The 22,327-nt window shown below is 38.9% G+C and overlaps 1 protein-coding gene across 1 annotated transcript in view; it reads left to right on the top strand.

Annotated features, from left to right (window-relative positions):
* Positions 1-22,327, top strand: part of CAAP1 (caspase activity and apoptosis inhibitor 1) — a 56,751-nt gene that overhangs the window by 3,488 nt on the left and 30,936 nt on the right. The window contains exons 3-4 of the mRNA XM_053702596.1: positions 1,153-1,237; positions 7,258-7,336. Of these exons, the coding sequence (XP_053558571.1) occupies positions 1,153-1,237; positions 7,258-7,336 (164 nt within the window). The remainder of the gene's footprint in view (positions 1-1,152; positions 1,238-7,257; positions 7,337-22,327) is intronic.

A 22,327-nucleotide genomic window follows, 5' to 3' on the forward strand; every position in this document is an offset into this window, starting at 1 on the left:
GGAAAGTAACCGTACAAAACAAAATGCTCTGACGTGTTAGTCAAACAGTAGTGCAATTATATATCACTCTATGTATTAACTTCTGTAAAGGGGTACAACGCATACCCAAAGGGATATGAAACCCAAAATACAATTTGAAACAACTTTTTAATTTACTTCTATTATCAAATTTTCTTCATTCTCTTGGTATCTTTTGTTGAAAAGCAGGGACGTAGGCTTAGGAGCCTGCCTATTTCCGGAGCATTATATGGCATCGGTTTTGCAAGAATGTTATCCATTTGCAACAGCACTAGATAGCAGCACTATTTCCTGTCATGTAGTGCTCTAGATGCCTACCTATGGTATCTTTTCAACATAGAATATCGTGAGAATGAAGCATATTTGATAATAGAAGTATATGGTGAAACTTTTTTTTTTTTTTTTAAATGATGTGTTCTGTCTGAATCCCATTCCTTTGAAGTCCATGCACTGCTGCAGCAGTTGGCAGGTATGATAGAGAGCTCAGAAGTAGTTAGGAAGCTGTTGTATGTTCTTTTTATCTACAAAATATAGGTTTAAAGGGACATGAGACCCACATTTTTTTCTTTCATGATTTAGAAAGATAATGCAATTTTAAACATCTTTCTAATTTACTTCTATTATCTAATTTGTTTTATTCTCTTGATATTCTTAGCTGAAAAGCATATCTAGATATGCTCAGTAGCTGCTGATTGGTTGCTGCACATAGAAGCCTCGTGTGATTGGCTCACCATGTGCATTGCTTTTTCTTCAACTAAGGATATCTAAAAAATGAAGCAAAATAAATAATAGAAGTAAATTGTAATGTTGCTTAAATTTCTATTCTCTATCTGAATCATGAAAGAAAGATTTTGGGTTTAGTGGCCCTTTAAGCAAAAAAATACATCCTTTATTTGACTTAAGAGATAACCATGATTGCTGTTATTATTATTATTATTATTATTATTATTATTATTATTTTTTTTTTAATTTTTTTTTTTAACCTCTTAAGGACATATGACAGAATTTTTCCGTCATAAAACAATTGAGCAAACTGAAAGCTGTGTCCTTAAAGGGTTAAATAAGACTTCTACTTTTTAACCTATCACTTTTTAGCAACAACATAAATTGTTTTTAATGCTGTTCGCACTTTAGGGCTACTCTAGTGATGACATCAAGAAGCTTTGTTTGGAGCAACTGGAGCAAATGTCAGAGAAGAAGCTGTTGAACATTCTCGAGGGTAACAATGTTAATCACCTGGCTCCCACTGTTTATTCATCTCAATAATATTTTCTATAACATTTTGTATAGGTTGCAGTAGCAGTTTACTTTCATGACAAACATCTTGTTAAACTGTGTGTTTTTGTGTTTAGTGCATTTAGAGAAGCCCCTTTTTCTGTTTGTGAATTGAGTTTCTGCCATATTATTATTATTATTATTATTATTATTATTACTGTATTCCCAATAATACTTTAACAAAAACTTAAAGCAGAGATAAAAACGCTTGCATAGAAGATAATTAACAATCCTATATATAGCTGAAATACAAGCGGGTATCTGCAGACTATTTTTGGAAACCTTAAGAGTAGTGTTTCTGTGTAAGAAAATAATAATAAAAAAGGTGTTTATTGTTATGTACAGGTAGATATGCACACTTTTGTTTTCACAATATAACATTTTTAGCATTGCATTCAGTACAAAATGTGATGATCCTATATATATTTGCATGATCTTAAACAAGTCTGATTTAAACATTTTTTTTTCTCTTAAAGGGACATGAAACTCAAAATTTGTTCTTTTACGGTTCAGATAGAGCATACTATTTTAAACAACTTTCCAATTTACTTCTATTATCTAATTGGCTTCATTCTCTTTGTATCCTTTGTTGAAACGCATATCTAGATAGGCTCAGGAGCTTGGAGCTAGCTGCTGATTGGTGGATGAACTTGTATGCCCAATTGAATTGGCTTACAAATGTGTGCAGCTAGCTCCCTGAAGTGCTTTGCTGCTTCTTCAATAAAATATACCAAGAGAATGAAGCAAACGTGATAACTGAAGTAGATTGGAAAGTTGTTTAAAAATGTATAATCTATCTGAATCATGAAAGAAAAATGTTGGGTTTAATGTCCCTTTAAGCTTAATACCCTAAATTATGCATTAGCTATGAAAGATGGTACAATATACGCCCACAACTCTTTGCAAGTAAACTACATCTGGGTGATTCTCTTTCGCATGTGCCATAAAGAGCAGACTCTCTAGTGGAGTTACCTCTATTATTGCATCCCTTTCTGATACTTAAAGGGACACTCAAGTCAAATTAAACTTTCATGATTGAGGCAGAGCACACAATTTTAAGAATCTTTCCAACTCACTTCCATTATCACATTTTGCACAATCCTTTTTATATTCACACTTTTTTTTTTTTTGAAGCACCAGCTCCAACTGAGCATGTGCAAAAGCTCACAGGGTATACGTATACTAGTCTGTGATTGGCTGATGTCTGTCACATAATACAGGGGACTGACAAATCTGAGAAGAAATACATTTACAACAAAAAAAATCTACTGCTTTTGTGAAATTTAGAGTGTCATTGAATTGTCTTTTTATTATGCTTTTGTTAATTATGGGGGGGGGGGAGAGAGGGGGGGGAGAGAGGGAGGGGGAGAGGGGGGGAGAGAGGGGGGGGGGAGAGAGGGGGGGGGGGGAGAGAGAGAGGGGGGGGGGGAGAGAGACGGCAAAAGAGAGAGGGGGAGAGAGAGACGGCAAAAGAGAGAGGGGGAGAGAGAGACGGCAAAAGAGAGAGGGGGAGAGAGAGACGGCAAAAGAGAGAGGGGGAGAGAGAGACGGCAAAAGAGAGAGGGGGAGAGAGAGACGGCAAAAGAGAGAGGGGGAGAGAGAGACGGCAAAAGAGAGAGGGGGAGAGAGAGACGGCAAAAGAGAGAGAGGGAGAGAGAGACGGCAAAAGAAAGAGGGGGAGAGAGAGACGGCAAAAGAGAGAGGGGGAGAGAGAAAGAGGGAGAGAGAGAGGGGGGGGGGGGGGGGAGGGAGAGAGAGGGGGGGGGAGAGAGAGAGAGGAGAGGGGGAGAGAGGGGGAGAGAGGGGGGGGGAGAGAGAGAGAGGGGGGGGGGAGAGGGAGAGGGGGGGGGAGAGGGGGGGGGGGGGAGAGAGAGGGGGGGTGGGAGGGAGAGAGGGGGGGGGGAGAGAGAGGGGGGGGAGAGAGGGGGGGGGGGGAGGGAGAGAGAGGGGGGGGGGAGGGAGAGAGAGGGGGGGGGGAGGAGAGGGGAGAGAGGGGAGAGGGAGAGAGAGGGGGGGGGAGAGAGAGAGGGGGGGGGGAGAGAGACGGCAAAAGAGAGGGGGGGAGAGAGACGGCAAAAGAGAGAGGGGGAGAGGAGAGAGACGGCAAAAGAGAGGGGGGGAGAGAGAGACGGCAAAAGAGAGAGGGGGAGAGAGAGACGGCAAAGAGAGGGGGAGAGAGAGAGAGAGACGGCAAGAGAGAGGGGGAGAGAGAGACGGCAAAAGAGAGAGAGGGAGAGAGAGACGGCAAAAAGAGGGGGGGAGAGAGAGACGGCAAAAGAGAGAGGGGGAGAGGGAGAGGGGGGGAGAGAGAGAGAGGGGGGGGGGAGGGAGAGGAGGGGGGGGAGAGAGAGAGGAGAGGGGGAGAGAGGGGGAGAGGGGGGGGGAGAGAGAGAGAGGGGGGGGGAGAGAGAGGGGGGGGGGAGAGAGGGGGGAGAGAGGGAGGGGGGGGGAGAGAGGGGGGGAGAGGGGGGGGGGGGAGAGAGAGGGGGGGGAGAGAGGGGGGGGGGAGGGAGAGAGAGAGGGGGGGGGAGGGGGAGAGAGGGGGGGGGGGAGGGAGAGAGAGGGGGGGGGAGGGAGAGAGAGGGGGGGGGGGAGAGAGAGGGGGAGAGAGAGAGGGGGGGGGGGGAGAGAGAGGGGGGGGGAGAGAGACGGCAAAAGAGAGGGGGAGAGAGAGAGAGACGGCAAAAGAGAGAGGGGGAGAGAGAGACGGCAAAAGAGAGAGGGGGAGAGAGAGAGACGGCAAAAGAGAGGGGGAGAGAGAGAGACGGCAAAAGAGAGGGGGAGAGAGAGAGAGACGGCAAAAGAGAGAGAGGGAGAGAGAGACGGCAAAAGAGAGAGAGGGAGAGAGAGACGGCAAAAGAAAGAGGGGGAGAGAGAGACGGCAAAAGAGAGAGGGGAGAGAGAGACGGCAAAAGAGAGAGGGGAGAGAGAGACGGCAAAAGAGAGAGGGGAGAGAGAGACGGCAAAAGAGAGAGGGGAGAGAGAGACGGCAAAAGAGAGAGGGGAGAGAGAGACGGCAAAAGAGAGAGGGGAGAGAGAGACGGCAAAAGAGAGAGGGGAGAGAGAGACGGCAAAAGAGAGAGGGGAGAGAGAGACGGCAAAAGAGAGAGGGGAGAGAGAGACGGCAAAAGAGAGAGGGGGAGAGAGACGGCAAAAGAGAGAGGGGGGGGAGAGACGGCAAAAGAGAGAGAGAGAGGGGAGAGAGACGGCAAAAGAGAGGGGGGAGAGAGAGACGGCAAAAGAGAGGGGGGAGAGAGAGACGGCAAAAGAGAGAGGGGAGAGAGAGACGGCAAAAGAGAGAGGGGGGGGAGAGACGGCAAAAGAGAGAGAGGGGGGGGGAGACGGCAAAAGAGAGAGAGGGGGGGAGAGAGACGGCAAAAGAGAGAGAGGGGGGGAGAGAGACGGCAAAAGAGAGAGAGGGGGGAGAGAGACGGCAAAAGAGAGAGAGGGGGGAGAGAGACGGCAAAAGAGAGAGGGGGGAGAGAGACGGCAAAAGAGAGAGGGGGGAGAGAGACGGCAAAAGAGAGAGACGGCAAAAGAGAGGGGGGATAGAGGGAGAGCAAGGGTTGGGACCGCTGTACTGCAAAAAATGGCCCGTGTACACAGGCTTTAGGACTAGTAGATAATAAACAGTCAGTCATGTAATCGGGGGCTGGAAGAAGGTTCTTAGATACAAGGTAATCACAGAGGTAAAAAGTATATTAATATAACTGTGTTGGTTATGCAAAACTGGGGAATGGGTAATAAAGGGATTATCTATATTTTAAAACAATAACAATTATATTGTAGACTGTCCCTTTTAAATTCTGGTTACAAATATATCCATGTAAACAAGAAGGATTGGATAAAAAATAATGCTCCCAGTTGGTGTCTGTGACAGGTACTAAATGTTAATTTTCAATGTTCTCTCTTAGTATTGGCATTTGAGTAAACAGTAATAAAAGAAATAGAGGGGGCTTGTGTAAATAATTATATAGATAAGATAATGCAGTCTGCTTTCCCAGCTAGCTCAAACCATTTTATTTGGTTGTGGTTTCAATAAGCAGAAACGGCTACTGTATTTAATATATACCAGATTATATGTAACGGTTCGGTTTCCAATACAATTTAATCTCTGCAGCTGGTATAACAAGTCATTGGAAAAACAAATTTTACATTACTGTCCCTTTTTTAAATGCAAAGTATAATAGTCAAGTGCTATAGTGTAGAAGGCAGCACTCCCCTATGGCAGAGCTTGTTTATAATGTATTAGTCAGCTCTAACATTAACAAATGGGGGGGGGGGTTATAATAATGGTGCACAACAAAGCCAGCCATACAAGTTAAATCCATGGCTTGCAAGGCCAGTCTAAACAGTTCTCATTTGGCACCAAGAATCTAACAGAGCCAAATTAACGAAGCACATTCCAGAAATGTGTCCCATCCAAAAGGAACATAACTCAGAATCACAAATTTGTTACAAAAATGTCATCCCCCCCACCCCCCTTTCAGATGAAAAATCCCTCTCCATTTTAAACAATAAACACGTAGAAAACCCTTTATCCAAACTGCTTGGGACGGGAAAAAGTTTGGATTTGGAATATTTGCATCTATAAAATGGGACAGTTTAGAGAGGGAAATAGCACAAGTATAAACAAAAATATCATGTTGCTTAGGCAGTATTTACATGTCGTCATACAGCTTATACATGCAACCTAAAGGTAGTTTTATATAATGTTTAATACTGTTTCATACATGGTACCCTCAGAAAGATAGTATAGTACTGTAATCAGAAAGGTAATTCTTGTCTTAAATAAATATAGACTATTATTTGCATTTTAGAACAGGAAAAAAACAAACCAGACACATTCAGAGAAGATAATGCCTTTCAGGCAGGGAAAATAGTAATTTTTTTGATAAATTTTATGTTACTATTTCATAAAAAATTGTGATATATTTTTCCGTATTGCACATCCCTAAAATTAAATATATATTCTCTCTTATGCTTTGATAACTCTCTTCTCAAATAGACTCTTCCTAGTATCTACTACTATCTATAAAATGCTGCTTTTGTAAATTCGGAATCTGTTATTTGAACAATCCAATTTTTAAATGCTGGTTTTTTTTTTTTTTTTTTTTTTTTTAGAAACTTAATTTTTAACCAAATGCTATTTATATTAATGTCAAAATTAGGACTATACTCTAATGTATAAATATTCTTTTAGCCTCACTCATAAGTTCTGACTAGTGACTTATGAAGCCCTAATTTATACTTCTATTTCTCTGCCACTAAAACCTCTTCTTTGATAACACAACATCCTGTTTCCTACTTTAAAGGGACAGTATACACTCATTTTCATATAACTGCATGTAATAGACACTACTATAAAGAATAAGATGCACAGATACTGATATAAAAATCTAGTATAGAACTGTTTAAAAACTTACTTAGAAGCTCCCAGTTTAGCTCTGTTGAAAATGTAGCTGGAAAGCCCACTGCAAGTGGGAAATAAGATCCTCCCCCTCCCCCTTCTTTTGCATATGAAAAGGCCCTTTACACAAACAGAAGCAAGCAGGAGAAGGTAGCTGACGGTATTCAAATAAAACTTTGGGGCTTCGTTAGGAGTCTGAAAATCAGAGTAATGTTATTTAAAAATAAGCAAAACTATACATTTTTTAAAAATAAAACTTCATGGGCTATATAAATAGATCATCTACAAAACATTTATGCAAAGAAAAAAATGAGTGTATAATGTCCCTTTAATCTTTAAAAAGTGAAAACTATATAAAATCACTCCATTACTTCTGCACTTGCAATCATTAAGGTACAGTCAACTTCTCTCTCTTTTTCTCACTCTCCCACCTAAAAATATTCACCCTTTTAAACATCATATTTACTCAACTCATTACCTTTTTTTTTTTTTTTTTTCTTTTTATGCCTGACGTGGTTCGTTCATTTACATATTTCAAATGTGTTGAATCATAGGTGAGCACGGTCTGGATTCTGCTACTGATGAAGAAACTGATGGACCAATTTCAAAATCTGGAGCAGATCTAATGAGTCAGTAAGTGTAAAATGAGTAAATAATAAGATGATTGCTTTTTTTTTTTTTTTTTTTTCCTGGTATATGAATGACTTATTCCCTCTTACTACTCCAACAATATATACAAAAAGAAACATGTACATTTTACCAACATTCTGTAAATGTAATACTTTTTTGCATAGTATTTCCTTTCTAAGATATGGTGAGTCCACGGCTTGAGTAATTACTGTTGGGAATATCACTCCTGGCCAGCAGGAGGAGGCAAAGAGCACCACAGTTAGAACTGTTAAGTATCACTCCCTTACCCACAACCCCCAGTCATTCTCTTTGCCTTTGGTGCATGGAGGAGGTGAAGTTTTGGTGTCTGAAGAAAAATTTTGATTTCATCTACAAGCAAGTTTTGGGGTATAGCCGTATTCCACGTCATTCCTTGCAGTTGGGTAGTGGTGGCTTTAAAGCAGTTAGGAACTTCTAAAGAGGTACTTACTGCATTTTCTTAACAATTGCTGCCCTAGTTTAAAAAGACACTGCTTTTTTTATTGGGACATAGATAATCCTGTTGTATGGGTTACACTGGGGCATGAAGCAGGCACTGTAGTATGTGTGAGACATTTAAACTCTTTTAAAAAGAAAGGGTAATCTGTTTTTGTTTTAGATATTTGCAGTTAATAAATTTTTACTTTTGTATATAACATCATGTATTCCTTATCTTTGTTTTTGGTGTGATTTGGATACCTCCTGACATATGGAATATCTAGTTAGATATTATAGTCTGATATGGATAGTGCTGGCTAAGGAATCCTGTTTTTTTTTTTTTTTTTTTCTAGCATGAGATTTATCTTTCTGAATGATTCCTCCGATGCACCCTGTGACACACTACTTTTTGAGGTCTCAAGTTTTTCATACATAATAATTCGGGTTGCTCTATGAGCTGGCTTGGTTAATAACCTTTTGGATAGAGATATTTACAAAAATGTATATGTGTGTGTGTGTGTGTGTGTGTATATATGTATGTGTGTGTGTATATATATATATATATATATATATATATATATAAAAATTTCTCTCACAAAAGTGAGTACACCCCTCACATTTTTGTAAATATTTTATATCTTTTCATGTGATAACACTGAAGAAATTACACTTTGCTACAATGTAAAGTAGTGTGTGCACAGCCTGTATAACAGTGTAAATTTGCTGTCCCCTCAAAATAACTCTTGCTCTTGGGCATGGAGTTCACCAGAGCTTCACAGATTGCCACTGGAGTCCTCTTCCACTCCTCCATGACGACATCACGGAGCTGGTGGATGTTACAGACCTTGCGCTCCCCCACATTATGTTTGAGGATGCCCCACAGATGCTCAATAGGGTTTAGGTCTACAGACATGCTTGGCCAGTCCATCACCTTTACCCTCAGCTTCTTTAGCAAGGCAGTGGTCGTCTTGGAGGTGTGTTTGGGGTTGTTATCATGTTGGAATACTGCCCTGCGGCCCAGTCTCCGAAGAGAGGGGATCATGCTCTGCTTCGGTATGTCACAGTACATGTTGGCATTCATGGTTCCCTCAATGATCTGTAGCTCCCCAGTGCCAACAGCACTCATGCAGGCCCAGACCATGTCACTCCCACCACCATACTTGACTGTAGGCAAGACACACTTGTCTTTTCCTCACCTGGTTGCCGCCACACACGCTTGACACCATCTGAACCAAATAAGTTTATCTTGGTCTCATCGGACCACAGGACATGGTTCCAGTAATCCATGTCCTTAGTCTGCGGGCTTTCTTGTGCATCATCTTTAGAAGAGGCTTCCTTCTCGGACGACAGCCATGCAGATCAATTTGATGCAGTGTGGGGCATATGGTCTGAGCACTGACAGACTGACCCACCACCCCTTCAACCTCTGCAGCAATGCTGGCAGCACTCGTACATCTATTTCCCAAAGACAACCTCTGGATATGACGCTGAGCACGTGCACTCAACCTATTTGGTCGACCATGGCGAGGACTGTTCTGAGTGGAACCTGTCCTGTGAAACCGCTGTATGGTCTTGCCCACCGTGCTGCAGCTCAGTTTCAGGATCTTGGCAATCTTCTTATAGCCTAGGCCATCTTTATGTAAAGCAACAATTCTTTTTTTCAGATTCTCAGAGTTCTTTGCCTTGAGGTGCCATGTTTAACTTCCAGTGACCAGTATGAGAGAGTGTGAGAGTGATAACGCCAAATTTAACACACCGGCTCCCCATTTAAACCTGAGACCTTGTAACACTAACGAGTCACATGACACTGGGGAGGGAAAATGGCTTATTTGGACATTTCCACTTAGGGGTGTACTCAATTTTGTTGCCAACGGTTTAGACATTAATGGCTGTGTGTTATTTTGAGGGGACAGCAAATTTACACTGTCATACAGGCTGTACACTCACTACTTTACATTGTAGCAAAGTGTAATTTCTTCAGTGTTGTCGCATGAAAAGATATAATAAAATATTAAAAAAAAAATGTGAGGGGTGTACTCGCCTTTGTGAGATACTGTGTGTATGTATGTATTTATTATATTAAAATGGCAAAGAAAGTCCCATATAGTGAGTAGGGTTAATTCCAAAGGCCACCGAATCAAATCAAACTGTCCAGACCCAGACTGCTATCTGTAAGGGGATTGAGATCAGTATCCCAAAGTCAGTGATCTGTAAAAGTTGAGAGAAGACAGAAGCACCACATGGCCTTGTATGTATATACTGTTTTAAACAGAGGTGCACAAAGAGTAATATCCAGGCGTCTAGGGAATCATTAAACGTAATGGTGGATGGATAAATAAAAGTTTGGCAGCAAGTGGTAAGATCAAAGCTTATTTTAATAACAATAAAAAAACGGCTTATTAAAGTAAGCTTTGATCTTACCACTTGCTGCCAAACTTTTATTCATCTATCCACCATTACGTTTAATGGTTCACTAGACGCTTGGATATCACTTACTTGATTTTATCTTACTGCTGTTGGAGTTTTGCGGGAGGCCAGTCTGTTGGGTGACTGTTTGATTCCAGCCTGTGACACTTGCACCAAGAGGGGTGCTCTCGCACATGTTAGTTGATTACTTTGTGCACCTCTGTTTACAACACTATATACATACTAGGCCATGTGGTGCTTCTGTCTTCTCTCAACTTTTACAAACTTAATAGTTTCCTTCCACTTTGCAGGTTTTTCCTGTGCCGGACCGTGCTAGGGAGATTATTCCCACAGGAATGGGAGAAACCAGGGGTGTCCTTCCTTTTTTTTTTTTTTTTTTTTTTTCCCCCGTCTGCCATTTTTAAGAAAATTGTTTCCTGTTGAGGACTCCATTAAAGACCCTTTCCACTCTGGTTAAGGGAACCACTATTCCTATTGATAGCTGCTCTTTTAAGGATCCAATGGACAAAAAGCTGGAGGCTTATTTGAAAAAGATTTATGTTCATCAAGGTCTCCAATGGCAACCTGCGGTGTATATTACCACCGTGGCTAGTGTGGCATCTTATTGGTTTGACGCCTTGTCTGATTCTCTTCAAGTAGAGACTTCCTTGATTGAAATTCAAGATGGGATTAAAGCTCTGCAGTGTTATTTTCCCCTTATCTTATTTTTCATGGCGATAAGGCGGTTCTTCGTACTAAGTTTGGTATTCTTCCTAAGGTTCTTTCTAATAGAAATATCAATCGGGAAATTGTTCCCTCTCTGTGTCCTAATCCTCCTTTTTCCAAAGAACATTTGTTACACAATTTGGATGTTGAAAATGCTCTTAAATTCTACTTACAGGCGACTCTGGCTTTTCGCCAGTCCTCTGCACTCTTTGTCTGTTTCTCTGGGAAACGTAAAGGTCAGAAAGCTACTGCTACTACTCTTTCTTTTTGGTGTTGAAGTATAATTTGTTTGGCTTATGAGACTGCTGGACAGCAGCCTCCTGAGAGAATTACGGCTCATTCCACAAGAGCGGTTTCCTCTTCCTGAGCTTTCAAAAATGAAGCTTCTGTGGAATAAATTTGTAAGGCTGCAACTTGGTCTTCTCTACATACTTTTTCAAAATTTTACAAATTTGATACTTTTTACTTTTGCTTTGGCTGAGGCTTCTTTTGGGAGAAAGGTTCTTCAAGCGGTGGTGCCGTCTGTTTAGGATTACCTGTCTTGGCCCTCCCTATTTATTTGTGTCCTCTAGCTTTGGTATTGGTTCCCAACAGTAATTACTCAAGCCGTGGACTCACCATATCTTAAGAAAGACAAAACAAAATGTATGCTTGCCTGATATATTTCTTTCCGTATATGGTGAGTCCACCGCCCACCCTTTATTTTAAGACGGTTGTTCTTTTGACTATAACCTCAGGTACCTTTACACCTTGTGTTACTCCTTTTTCTCCATTTCCTTTCGGTCGAATGATTGGGGGTTGTGGGTAAGGGAGTGACAGTCGACCATCCTCTCCTCCTAAAAATACTACATTCGTTTTGGCATCCGAGACACAGTCCTCTCCTGGTTTGCCTCATATCTCTTAAACCGCTCATTTTCAGTTTCCTTTAACAACATATCTTGTGATCCTATGCCTCTCTCAGTTGGAGTACCTCAAGGCTCTGTCTTGGACCCCTTGCTTTTTTCTCTCTATACATCCTCCTTTGGGAAACTTATAGCCTCCTTTGGTTTCCAGTACCACTTATATGCTGATGATACCCAAATCGATCTCTTTCCTCTCCTGATATCTCTCCCCCTTTACTTAACCAGATTTCCAACTGCCTCTCTGCAATTTACTCTTGGATGTCTTCACACTTCCTCCAACTCAATCTGTCCAAAACTGAGCTGCTTCTTATTTCCTCCCACTTCGAGACATCCAACACCTGACATTTCTCTGATGGTTGTAGACTCTCTATTCTCAACACCTCACCCCAGGTCCGTTGTCTTGGGGTCACACTAGACTCAGAACTCACATTCAACCCACATATACAAGCACTTATCAAATCCTGGCGTTCACACCTACGCAACATTTCCAGAATTTGTCCCTTCCTTACTCAAAAAAACTACAAAAATACTTATTCATTCCCTCATTTTGTCACAAATTGATTATTGCAATCTACTCCTAAATGGCCTTCCAAAACTTCCTCTCCTCCCTCCAATCTGTTATGAATGTTTCTGCTAGACTCATCCACCTAAGTCGCCGATCTACATCAGCTGCTCCGCTCTGCCAGTCTCTACTCTGGCTCCCCATACACTCCAGAATACATATTAAAGTATTAACCCTAACTTACAAAGCACTCAACAGTCTTACTCCCAACTATATTTCCTCTCTCATCGTGAAATATTCCCCATCCCGTCCTCTTCCATCAACCTGTGACCTACGTCTCTACACTCTTGTTATCTCTACGTCCCACTCCTGCCTCCAAGACTTCGCACGTGCTGCTCCTGTCCTCTGTAACTCTCTACCCCGCTTCATAAGACTGTCTCCAACCTTGTATAGCTTCAGAGGTTTCTTGAAAACCCACCTATTCAGAGAGGCTTACCATCTCTCCACCATTTCTCATCCTAACCAAACTAATACATGAACTGCCTGACTCACTGCTGCAACTACAACCAATGTGACAAGCTACCCCAACCTTATATCTCTGCACCCTTAACCTGTAGACTATGAACTCTCTGGAGCAGGACCCTCTTCCTCCTGTACTAGATTTGTTTAGTTTTGTATTTTATCACAAATCCTTGTCATTGTATACCCCTATCATTGTACCCAGCGCTACGGAATTTGGTGGCGCTATACAAATTGATGATGATGATACTTGGTGCTCTTTGCCTCCTCCTGCTGGCCAGGAGTGATATTCCCAACAGTATTTACTCAAGCTGTGGACCATATCCGGAAATAAATTTATCTGGTAAGCATAATTTTTTTTTTTTTTAAATACATAGATCCAGAAATCCCTTTCTTAGCCCTCTTCTTTTAGTTTAGGAACCAAAAGTCCTGGTGGCTATCAGGTTACCCCAGTGGCTGTCACTTCACAGAAATTTAAAACTTAGTGATGGCACTGTCATTTTAACTAAAAAATATTACATCAAGGGAGACTACAAAATATGACTTATTCCACTGGTGCTACCATTCAAGATATTGGTTAAATTGTATAGACATAAAAGAAAGAGCCTTTAATAAATTAGTGCTCTCATCTGTTTATAAAAAAAATAGCTTTGAATTCCTTTTCTTAAACTAGGTTATAGTCCCAACATTCTATAAAAAATGATCTGAGGGCAGAGCAGTGAGTTCTAAATGTTGCAGTAACTTCTTGGTCTGCACTGAGACAGCAGGCCCTGCCCCCAGAGACCAGGATCCCCAGCTGCTTAAAATACTGGGGAAAATGTTACAGAAGCAGAGGCGCAACACAGCAACTGAAGACCGACTCTGGGCATATGATTGACTATATGCAGTACTATTTAGAGAGTCCTGTGTGTCATTGTGAGCTTTGCACAGGATTGCATTCTGTGTCTCTGCATCACCCATCATCCCACCATGGGGAAACTCCCTCCCCCCCCTTCAGCCCAGTCTGCCCTCACTTTATTCTGCTTCCTCTAATTTTGTTTTCTTACTTGAAATCATTCTTCCTTGCAACTGCAGATGATGTGCAGCAGAGTAGGACAGAAGTTAGGTCTTCTGTCTTCAGGGAGGGGGTCACCCCTGCTTATTGTCTGCCCCTCCACTTGCAAGTTCCACTACTTCAAAGGAAAATTATGTGGCCTAGGTGGTGGTCGGAGTTGGTGTGGTGCAACAGCCATGTTAGCTCCTGTGTCAGTGTAGGTGGGCTTGCGCTGTAAAGATGCAGGCAGATTGTAAAGTAAGATGATCATATAGTAGTACCAATTAGTTATGACTACATCTATAGAGGAACACCTATCAATACATATTTATACTCAGTGCACTTCAAATGGTTTCAGGATTTCAGCATCTGAGAGCAATTCAATAAATTGCAATATGGACATAGGCCCTGCATGAAAATAGTAATAACCCAAGAATATACCGTTTGTTTTAAGGAATTAGCTAGACAATTGTATCTGAAAAGTTTGCAACTGACTAGCATGTCATGCAGAAACAGAGGCAGTAAATAAAGTGTATAACCATTCCAGTGCATCATACCTTGTAATATACTCACCATCCTAACAGCAGCACTACACTTGAAAAATCCGAAATCTAGTATCACAATGGAGCCGTAACAATATAATAGTTCATCTACAGACATATTCATCCAAATTTACACAGACTTGCACTCTAGCATGGCTTCTAGTTGTGTTAATTTACCTGAGTTTCCTCATTGCCTACATGTGTTTCACCCTCATGTCTGTATACTGGGGATTCTGAGACTCTCAATACTTCCAGGTGTGTGCATAAGTGACAAGACTCATTACATTTATATGTACATTTATACATTAAGTGTGTTAACCTTGTGAGAGTCTGCTGGATTTTTCTGGGTGCTGCCTTCTGTTCTGTGGATATTTTGTTCTTTAGCGTTGATGGAGCGCTATGTGTAGGGCGAGCACCGGTGATGTCCTCTTCCTGAGGCTGTTTTTTTTTTTTTTTTTCTCTCCTGGCATGCAGCTGTAATAGCGTGAAGACAGCTGTGTTTTCAGTGTGGGGCGGGCTGTGTACCGCTGCAGAGATTTTTCTTTGAGTGCTGCTCAGTGTTCTTTGGAAATATATAGGTGTGTAGGCAAAGAGTGATGAGTAAGTTTTTATTCACTCAAAGTAATAAACAACTTTTGTATAAATACATTTATTAATGGCAATCTTATTTATTGAAAACAAATTTGATGTCTGGGCAACATTTATTGCACATGAGCAATGTCTCTATGAATACAATACAATGCATATGAGTTTCATTTTAATTAATAGTCAAGCTATTCATGAAAAAAACAATTAAGACAGTAGTTAAAGGGACATTATACACTCATTGTTTTTCTTTGCATACATGTTTTGTAGATGATCTATTTATATAGCCCATAAAGTTTTGTGTGTGTTTTTTTTTTTTTTTTTTTTTTTTTTTTTTTTAAAAATGTATAGTTTTGCTTATTTTTAAATAACATTGCTCTGATTTTCAAAATCCTAACCAAGCCCCAAAGTTTTTGGAGAATAGCGACGTATACCTACTCCAGCTTGCTCCTGTTTGTGTAAAGCGTCTTTTCATATGCAAAACAAGGGGGAGGGGGGAATGTCTTATTTTCCACTTGGGCTTTCCAGCTACCTTTTCAACAGAGCTAAACTGAGAGCTTCCAAGTATGTTTTTAAACAGTTTTATACTGGATTTTTATATCATTATCTGTATCTTATTCTTTATAGTAGTGTCTGTTACATGCAGTTTTATATGAAAATTGGTGTATACTGTCCCTTTAACTGTGGTCTGTCATAGAAACCAGATATTGCCAGATCAATACTTGATTTTCACAAACTTGTATACTATTGAATACATATTGTTGGTGGTGAGGTGTTGTGTTTTTTTTTTTTTTCTCACACAAACTCATCTGATAGATTGAAGGCTGTTGCACGGTAAACCTAGATCCTGCCGTGCCTAATTTTTTAAACCGAAAAATAAGTGGATCCTGCCAGATTCAGATTTAAGTTACAGAAACTCCTCCAAATCAATGGCACCGTTTTTCAAACAAAACTCATTCATAACCTGCTGAATGAACATCTGGATTTAGCCTGCTGTATTGCAGACACATGAATTCTTTTGGATCCACACCACACCCCAATTTTAGTCTTTCCTACACAAACGCATTTATACCCTTCTGAATGCAATGTTCTATTAGGCAATAGCCTCTGGATGCTGCCATACACATAATGTATTTCTTTTCTCAGAAACAAAAATTATTTGACTTCTAAAGACTAATTTGATGTTTGTTTTACATTCAGATGAAACGCACTTGATCCTCATCACCACCAGGTTATTGAAATGTTTTAAACTGCATGTAGTTAAAACAAATATTACTTATCATTCTGTCCCAGAAAACACTGGATTCAACTACTGCAGTAGTTTTCCAAAAAATGAACATATTGGCTATATTTGTGTTTTATGATTATTACTAATTATTTGTATCAGTAATTATATGATTATGCAACATGTTTGCAGATATCTTATACTAAAAAAAAATATTATTTTGTGATTCAGACAGAGGATTAAAACAAAAATAAAGTTTCCTATATAATTCTATTCTGAACGTTGCTTTTCCCCATTGTATTCTATGTTTAAGAGATACCTACTGTAGGTAGCTTCTGAAGCACTACATGAAAGCAAATAGCTTTCATCGAGTGCTCTTGCAAATGGATAAAACTGCTGCCGGCTCCTAAGCATACATCCCTGCTTTTCAACAAATACCAAGAGAATGAAGAAAATTGTTAGTAGAAGTAAATAAATCTATCTCTGTCTTAAACAATCTAAAGCGGGCTACATCAGGCGTTCTAGTAAGATCAAGACGGATGTGGGAAAATGGTAATATAGTTAGAGACACCTACAAGATAGCCAGTCTCTGTTTCCATATGAAGACTTCATTTACCTACATACCCATAATGTAAATTTAAACCACTAAATATATAATTCTATGTAAAAACCCACTAAGCCATTACAATTAAGTTAAGTGAAATAAACACTGTAAAAGGGTCTCTATTGTTTCCAAATAATTTATTAGGAATTAATATGTTAATAAGAGGAATATAGTTACAGATACAGGTGGCCCTCGGTTTACGACGGTTCAATTTGCTCCATTTCAGAATAACGCCCTTTTTTTGCTATTGAGAACCATTGACTGCTATTAAAAGCAATAGCACATGCATACATTAAAATAGCCAGTAGGTGGAGCTGTCCGCTTGTGTTGCAGCAAACACATGCAAAGAAAAGCAAGCCAGACATGATCAATGGATCAGCTTTCAAAGGAACAAGATCTAGCAGCCATTTCCCTTAGCTGCAGACTCAATGCAGAGAACTGTTTACAGAAAAAGGCAAGTAAAAAACGTTTTTGTTCATTAAACTTTTTGATGATGATACAGTCTGTTGTGTGATTAAACACAGGCAGGCTAATCAGTGTATAACCAGACTTGAGCAATGGAGCCGTTTTTAAAGGAACAAGATCTAGCAGCCACACTTCCCTTAGCTGCAGAAAAATGCAAGTAAAAAAAAGTTTTTCTACATTAAACTTAGTTTGTTGATGATACAGTCTGTTGTGTGATTATACCTACAGTATATTTTTAGGTTTATAATGCTGTTTACCATTTAAAGTCTTCATTTCAAAGCTTTAAAAATAATGTATTAGGTGTTACTTATGACAATTTTGAGAGGGGCCTGGAACCTAACTCCCTCACTTCCCATTGACTTACATTATAAACTAGGTTTCAATTTACAACAGTTTCAATTTACAACCATTCCTTCTGGAACCTAACCCCGGCGTAAACTGAGGGCTACCTGTATATATGTATGTGTGTGTGTGTGTATATATATATATATATATATATATATATATATATATGTGTATGTGTGTATATATATATATATATATATTTTATTCTACAGCAAAACTGTCTAAATAATTATTACAGGGCAACAACCTTAATTTGTGCATCACTGCTAATTAAATAAAATAATCACATAATTTATATCCCAGGAATACTTAGCCAAATTCTCTGTGTCCAACATCATTCATCTTTTCAGCAGGAGCAGGATAAAAGAGAGAGAGCGAGAAAGTGTTTCCCAATTTTATTCTCAATTCAAATGGGTTTGGCCTATCACATGCCAGTCAAGGCTAATGGGAGTGTATTTAATTAAACACCTAGGTCAGACAGAGAAAGTTGTATCTGGGGGGGAAGGGATTTTAAAACCAGCTATGTGAATATGCCAGGGATAAAATCTGTGAGCTATGTCACCAGAGAGCCTACCTAGGTTTAGCTTTCAACTAAACATTTATTCTGCTAGGAGCCTGCCTTTTGTTCACTATTACAAAACTAGAAGAAGACTCTTGTAAAAACTCCATGCTTTATGGCTGTACCACAAACAAATCTTTAATATAATTCTATAGAAATTGAAGAATAAAACGCAGCATAAGAACTGCAGGTGGGCAGAAACGTGTTTTTAGCTTGCTTAGCCTTAGACTCTTACCTGGCTGGATTAACATCAGTCTTGTAAAATGAACATGCTGAGTACTATATATATATATATATATATATATATATATATATATATATATATATATATATTTTATTATTATAAATATTATTATTATATTTTTTTATTTTTTGTGTGTGTTTGGAATTGGGGAGAAAGGGATAGACAGGTTAGGATGGGGAAAGGTAGGGGTAGACAGGGACAATAAGATGGGGATCTGTGCTTATTTCATATAAGCAGACCTGCATCCTACTAAACCAAGTCTGTTTACGCTAGCACATTGTGTAAATTAGACATGAATCCAGAATAATATCAAACATTCCTTAATCAAAGTGCTTTCGTACAAATAAATGCAAACTCTGTAAAATATTTTTATTTATTGTTGCAGTTTATTATCTCTACCGGATGCAACTCATATAAAGACATCACAATCCTGCTGCATCGGTGTCCAAGTAGAAAGAGACACATAGATCCATGTTTTTTTCAGACAGACATATTTAGGCCCTTCTGGATCTAAGTTACTTTTACAGGCTATGAGTATGGCGGTAAGCCGAAACGCGTAAGCCAGTTGTGCAGCGTTGGACACCACCAGTTTGGCTGTTTTTTGCTTTTCCATTTTTAATCTGCATTTGCTAATAAATGTTATATTTTACTATATATTTTTGAGCTGAGTATATCTTTTTTTTTTCTTTTGTCTACTTTTACAAAAAGACATGGCTCCTACGTTATTCAGTTTCAGAATCCTGCCATACCCAGTTCCCATTTTACACAAAAACGTGGAGTAAAGTTAGTTATTTTCACAAAAATATTCCTAGGCCTACATATAGTGTATGTAAATATATGATGACATCACCTGGAAAAAACAATTATAATAGTTTACCACTGGAGATTAAAGAAAAACTACTAGTACAGTAATATTTATTTAGTATTAGGGTTTTACCAATACCATTTTCTTTAAGACAGAGTACAAGTACCAATACTTTTTTTTTTTTTTCTTAAAATACTCGCTGATACCAATTACCAACAGTGACAGTTTCCCAAGCGCAATACAGACTAATGATTTAAAATAGCTTCTTTATAATTATGAAGAACTGTAACTCAAATGACATTATGAAATCAGTTTCATTTGCTTGTTGTCACAAAGTTGTAAGCTTGAAGACATTTGCCAAAACATGTTTATAAATAAAAAATATTACAATAAAATATATTAATAAAACAATAAATAACAAATATAAAATCACAACCAACCAAAATTGCAATACAGTAAGAAAAAATATAACAGTGCACTGTTAAATCATGGGGAACAGCTCTTTGGTCTATGGGTCTTTGGAGATGAAAATGTGAACAGAGCATTGGTAAAGCTTACCAATCAAATGCAATCTAAATCTAGTCCTATAATTGTAGGATGATTGTTCATAGGAATTAACTTAATTTGTCCTATGAACACTCTTCCTGTAATTGTATAAGCTAAGGATGTTCCTCAGAGAACTAGCAGTATTACAGGCAATCTAGCAATTAGAGTCATTTTTTAAAAGTTAGTGGCAAGTTTCTTTTTTTAGAAACGGAACCATGTTCCGCTATAAGTCTGGTTTTGCTATCAGTAAGGACGTTTGACGCTAAGCTGAACTATCTTTTACTTTCCACATTACTGCATGGGGCAGAAATAGATATTTTTATTAACTGCCTAGTACTTCAGGGGTTTGTCTGAACAAGGTACAGTGATATCTCCCAGGTAAGCTTCCAGCTGTATAGTAGCAGCTTTTGGAGCACTGCTCTCAGACGTACAATAATACAAATAGCAGCAATTTGTATTGGCATAAGAGAAGTAAACAATTTTTAGTTAAGTCTCCGCTTCAGCTTAAAATTAAATGGAAACATGCCGTTTGGAAAAATGCTACAAGATGGTGTATGGGTAAGATCTGGAGGTATTGGTTTAAAGGACCAGTCAACACTGTAGATTTGCATAATCAACAAATGCAAGATAACAAGACAATGCAATAGCACAGATGAGTAGTAGATTTTTTTTTTTTTTGACAATTTTAAGTTATGTCTTTTTCCACTCCCCCTGTACCATGTGACAGCCATCAGCCAATCACAAATGCATACACACTTATTCTTGCACATGCTCAGTAGGAGCTGGTGACTCAAAAAGTTTAAATATAAAAACACTGCACATTTTGTTAATGGAAGTAAATTAGAAAGTTGTTTAAAATTGCATACTCTATCTGAATAATGAAAGTTTAATTTTGATTGAGTGTCCCTTTTAAGTATCGGAGCATTTGCACAAGTACAAGTACTTGTGCAAATTCTCTGTATCGCCATCGATACTAGTATCGATATCGGTGCAACCCTAAATAGTATCCATATTAAATGACGTAAAAAGCAGAATTTTCTAACTACCATTATGCGAACGGTAAATTTGTCATTTATCTCTGGGGTACAATGTAAATGAGAAATTCCTTAGTGGTGAGTCTAGAAACATAGTCTCTCTGTCTTCCTCCATAAGGTGGTCAAGATATTTTCAGCAAGGGAATGACTTAAAGTGTTATGAAACCCAAAAATTGTCTTTCATGATTCAGATACAGCATGCAATTTTAAACGACTTTGCAATTTACTTCTATTATCAATTTTGCTTCATTTTCTTGCTATCTTTTATTGAAGGAGCAGCAATGCACTACTTGTAGCTAGCTGAAAACATCTGTAAGCCAATGACAACAGACATAAATGAGCAACCACTAATCAGCAGCTATCTCCCAGCTCCTGAGCCTACCTAGGTATGTTTTTAAACAAAGTATATTGAGAATGAAGCCAATTAGATAATGGAAGTAAAATGGAAAGTTGATAAAAATAGTATGTTCTATCTGAATCATGAAATAAAAATGATTTTCATGTCCCTATAATCTATTTGTAAAAATGGCATCTGATACCACTTGTAAAATTGGACTTGACCAGGAAAAACAACCATTCCGTTAGCCACATCAGTTGCTATTTAAGGTACAAAAATATTTGTATTATGCAAATCTTGAATACAATCAAGAGGCAAAAGGACAAGATGTTTCATTATAGTTATACTCTATTAATAACATGGGGCCAGCTCGGATTTATTGTCTTGAAACCGTGTCATCCTGCCGTGGAATATTGCAGTACTGAAATCCATCAGTCAAAGTTGCTGTTTAAAAGTCCATCCTGTGGGAGGTTTTCCTTCGGATGAACCTTCTTAGCAAGATACCAGCTAGATGGGGAAACCTTCCCAATTTAAAGTCCCATACAGTATCATGGCCAAATCTTTTAAATGCGTGTGTGCACGTCCGCATACGCTTCTGCATGAGAGCTGTGAAAGCTTTTAACCTCTATGATCAAGTGAGAGATTCATTTTGTTCTGTATAATGTATTATTTTTGTTCCAGTCTGTTCTATTTTGCATTCTGCTTTTGTTTTCATCAAGCAGCATTTAAAAATAAATTATTTTTTCAGGACACCTGAGGGAGTTATAAAATGCTTAAAGGGACAGTATACTATAAACTTGTTTTTCCCTAATGTGTTTCCAATTACTTTTTTTTACCAGCTGTAGAGTATAAAATGTATGAGATTTTCTTTTTTTAAGGTTTATTTGTGTATATGAATTAGCTGATTTTGTGTTTTGAAGCCACAACCTAATAAAATGGGTTGAACTTGTAGGTATAATCAGATCTCATTACTTTATCACATTGTGTACATATACCTGCTTCTTTATCTTATATCTGTCCATAAACCAATCACCAATACTTAAAGGGACACTAAACCCAAATTTTTTCTTTCATGATTCAGATAGAGAATACAATTTTAAACAACATTCAAATGTACTTCTATTATGTAATTTGTTTCAGTCTTTATATATCCTTTGTT

The sequence above is a fragment of the Bombina bombina genome, chromosome 2, assembly GCF_027579735.1.
Source record: "Bombina bombina isolate aBomBom1 chromosome 2, aBomBom1.pri, whole genome shotgun sequence".
NCBI lineage: Eukaryota > Metazoa > Chordata > Amphibia > Anura > Bombinatoridae > Bombina > Bombina bombina.